General features: G+C 40.7%; 1 protein-coding gene across 1 annotated transcript in view; it reads left to right on the plus strand.

Moving 5' to 3' along the window:
- The first annotated feature begins 1,861 nt into the window (after nucleotides 1-1,861).
- The window catches only part of LOC136831671 (major centromere autoantigen B-like), a 47,191-nt gene continuing 44,779 nt past the window's right edge, over nucleotides 1,862-4,273 (plus strand). Inside the window, exon 1 of the mRNA XM_067092300.1 lies at nucleotides 1,862-2,137. Within this exon, the coding sequence (XP_066948401.1) occupies nucleotides 1,862-2,137 (276 nt within the window). The remainder of the gene's footprint in view (nucleotides 2,138-4,273) is intronic.

Below are 4,273 nucleotides of genomic sequence, written 5' to 3' on the forward strand. Positions count from 1 at the left end.
CGGCCCACGAATCTTTAACCACGGCCCGGTGGTGGCCTGTCCCATATCGTTGTCAAAGGCACGATTATGGCTAACTTTACCCTTAAAACCTACTGAGGCTAGAGGGCTGCAATTTGGTATGTTTGATGGCTGGAGGGTGGATGATCAGCTTAACAGTTTGAAGCCCTCTAGCCTCAGTAGTTTTTAAGGTCTGAGGACGGACAGAAAAAGTGCGGACAGAAAAAAGTGCTGACGGACGGACAAAACCGGGACAATAGTTTTCTTTTCAGAAAACTAAAAATTACTCCCTGGAATAACGTTCACAAACATTCCATTCCATTCCAAGTAATATTTTGTTCTGAAAAATATTTTTCTTCCCAAAGTCCTTATCTTCCACAACAGCTGTTCCAAAAACTGGCATGTTCCCAAAACCTTCCTGCCCTTGGAATCTCATTCCGAAAACTTACAATTCCAAGAATATTCAGGTACTTCGAAGAATATAATCAATCAAAAGGAAAAAAGAAAATTGGCAACTTAAAATATTTTGTTCATGAAAGACTCCTGTTTCCAAGTGTTTCCAAAATACTCTTAATATCGAAAAAAATTAATTAAAACAAAACACTTCTGTTCCTCAGATCTGTTTGGAAAAATCTCATGTACAACAAAAATAAACTTCAAATTTCTCCTAAAAATTTCGTTCGAAAAATCTCTGACCACTAAGAATGCCATTATCGTCATTGTCATAAATAATATTACATAGAAGCACACAAAATATTTATATAATTTTGTGTGTGCAACAGCAATAATTTACCGTTGTCCAGTCCGGAGACAGCCTCTCTCACTACTGGACCCTAAACAACTATAACGGTGACCTTGGTCCCATCTCGACCCTCTCTTACATTACCTTCGTTTTTTACCATAAGCACTGGTTACGCGAGTTGTCAAATATAACAACAGCTATAAAAAAATATAACAACAAAATCAACAACCACAACAACTGTCTAATAACAAAAAAAATAAAATTAATAATAAAATACACCAGAAATAAAACCCATTATAACATTACAATCAAACAAACAACAATACCCACGACCACATCACAACCAACAAATAAAAACAACCACAACAAAAACAACCCCGATAACAACATTAATAGCAACATGAATAAGGGCGGCCGTTCCTGAGGGCAATGCAATTCCCCTCCTGAAGGAGTTTTCCATTTTGGTCTCCTCCGCTCCTTAGCCGCTCCCTGGGAACCCCCCCCCCTCCCCCCTCTCGCTGTATCCTGCATGTTAATAGGACGCGAGGGAATAATGACTCCTCCTCCTCTTCTTCCTCCTCCTTCCTTCCTTCCTTGGCTCAGTTTAATTTGGCTCTCTCTCTCTCTCTCTCTCTCTCTCTCTCTCTCTCTCTCTCTCTCATTTTAAGTTTGAAAAGCGATTCTTTCTTTTGTCATTTTTACTTAATTTTCACTTATCGCCCGCTCTCTTTCTATAAATCTATTTATATGTTTATGTATACCCCCATCTTCCTTTGATTCAAATATCTCTCTCTCTCTCTCTCTCTCTCTCTCTCTCTCTCTCTCTCTCTCTTGTTTGTATTCTAAAAAAATGATATTCTACCCCGCTTTCTCTCACGGTGTTGCAGTTTAACATACTTAATTTTCATAGGTAATCTACACATTATATATCGTCTTGCTTTCATATTCCCAGATATTTTATTCCTTTTTTTTCCTTTTTGTCTGTTTTTCTCTCTCTCTTATCTTTCATTTCAGCCTATTACATACTCGAAGAGATTATCCCTATCTTTATTATTCTCTCTCTCTCTCTCTCTCTCTCTCTCTCTCTCTCTCTCTCTCTCTTCCACTTCACGTATCCTCGTAATGCCTCTTTCCTTAATTCTACCTCCTTCCCTCCTAAAATTTCCTATTATTCCTCCCTCACTCACTCCCTCCTTCCACTCCTCCTCCTCCTCCTCCTCCTCCCCTTCCTACTCCTCCACCTCCTCCATCGCTTCCTCCTGCACCTCCCCTTCCTCCTCCATCTCCTCCTCCACCTCCCCTTCCTCCTCCTCCATCTCCTCCTCCTCCCCCACCTCCACCACCTCCTCCTCCACCAACCTCTTCACCAGCTTAATTGTAATCTTGAGTGAACGTCATGTACGTACGTACGTACGGCGCGCACGTACGTAAGGCTGCATCTCTCGACAACTATATATCGCAGTATGAAATGAACGACATCGTCGAGTTCTCTTAATGGCCTTAATTACGCTTCTTACTTGCCTAAGACTCAATATTACTAGCGCTCCACGTCTTCCGAGGAAGGGGAGGGGGAGGGGAAACGGTGAGGGGATTGGGATGGGGAGGGGAGGGGGAGGGGGAGGGGAGGAGAAGGATACCAGGAGGGTGGAACAACACGAGCGAGGAACAGGAGCCTGATGGAAAATGAGAGGGCACTTGTGCGAACAGGGAGGGAGAAATAATGATAAAATACGAAATGAGAGAGAGAGAGAGAGAGAGAGAGAGAGAGAGAGAGAGAGAGAGAGAGAGAGAGAGTATTGAATAGAAAAAGAAATGGTCTAAGAGAGACCGAGACAGAGATTCGTATGAGAGAGAGAGAGAGAGAGAGAGAGAGAGAGAGAGAGAGAGAGAGAGAGAGAGAGGGGGAAGTAATCAATATAAAAAGAGAAGTGTCAATGAGAGATAGAGATTCGTATGTGAGAGAGAGAGAGAGAGAGAGAGAGAGAGAGAGAGAGAGAGAGAGAGAGAGAGAGAGAGAGGAAGTAATAAATATAAAAAGAGAAGTGTCTATGAGAGATAGAGATTCGTATATGAGAGAGAGAGAGAGAGAGAGAGAGAGAGAGAGAGAGAGAGAGAGAGAGGAAGTAATAAATATAAAAAGAGAAGTGTCTATGAGAGATAGAGATTCGTGTGTGTGTGTGTGTGTGTGTGAGAGAGAGAGAGAGAGAGAGAGAGAGAGAGAGAGAGAGAGGAAGCAATACATATAAAAAGAGAAGTGTCTATGAGAGACAGAGATTCGTAAGGAGAGAGAGAGAGAGAGAGAGAGAGAGAGAGAGAGAGAGAGAGAGAGAGAGAGAGAGAGAGAGAAGAAGTAATAAATAAAAAAAGAGAAGTGTTTAGGAGAGCCAGAGACAGAGAGATCCGTATCAGAGAAAGTATTAATTGGAACGATGCACAATTCTGCTTTACGATTTTCACTAACTTTTGAACATCTGCTTCCGTCGTGGTAAGAAAGAGAAAAAAGCGACGCCATAACACTGTCAAATCGTTATCCGATCCTGTCTTTTAAACACAGAGCTATTTGCTATCCAAAGCAAGAAAAAATCAGTGACAAATCTTGAGTAATGGAATGTAATGGGGTATTCAACACGCAAAGAGCTCTTTAAATAAAAACTCAAGAATATGAATCAGTTATTATTATTAATTTTACATATTCTCGTGGAGCAATAAATAACATCGATATAAGCTTAACTAACAAGCTCCTTTGTAACAGAACGCTCATTAAAAAAAAAAAAAACTAATAGCAAAAGGAAAATCGTGTAAGAAATTACCAAATTGACTGGTTATCGTGTTTACCGATAAAATAAGCTGTGTTTTAAATTTCACCCACTCCACCGACTCACAGGCCTCATTATGAACTAATAATACCTCTCAGACCAGACTCACAAAGCTATTTCAATTCAGCTGTATTGATCTTCCGTCCTCAATGCATTTGGAATTTTCAGCAGAATGTCTCAAATTTAAGTCAAGATCAAAGCAAGAATATTTCTCGTGATGGAATAAGTAATCATTCCCAGTCCAGCGGTGATTTCGGATAGGGCGGGTCTACACTACAGGAAAACATGTCACAAACATGTTGGCAACATATCGCATACATATCACAAACCGGCAACAAGTCAGTGACTGTAGGTGGAGGACGAACCTTTGGCAAATGGTAGATAACCATATAGAAGCGCTGGTTAGAGTTATCAGTAGTTCGCTGACTTGTATTCAACATGTTTGTGAGGTGTGTGCTATAAGTTATCGACGAGTTCTTATGGCTTGTTTGAGCACCCTTAAGTTACGTGCGTGTAGATTGTCTGCATTCTTCTTCTTCAGTGTATCCTACAATCTAAATTTATCTCCGACAAGTACGATACATTTCCTTTCCGGTTTGTTCGTCCGTCCGTTTGTTCTCAGGATTACAAAGAAGGCTGTTTCTAGAATTTCACCAAAATTGCCGCAAAGGTGAGTTTCAATACTTGTGAAAAGTGTTCAGATTTTGGGAAAGATCCA

This window comes from Macrobrachium rosenbergii, chromosome 48 (assembly GCF_040412425.1).
Source record: "Macrobrachium rosenbergii isolate ZJJX-2024 chromosome 48, ASM4041242v1, whole genome shotgun sequence".
Lineage (NCBI taxonomy): Eukaryota > Metazoa > Arthropoda > Malacostraca > Decapoda > Palaemonidae > Macrobrachium > Macrobrachium rosenbergii.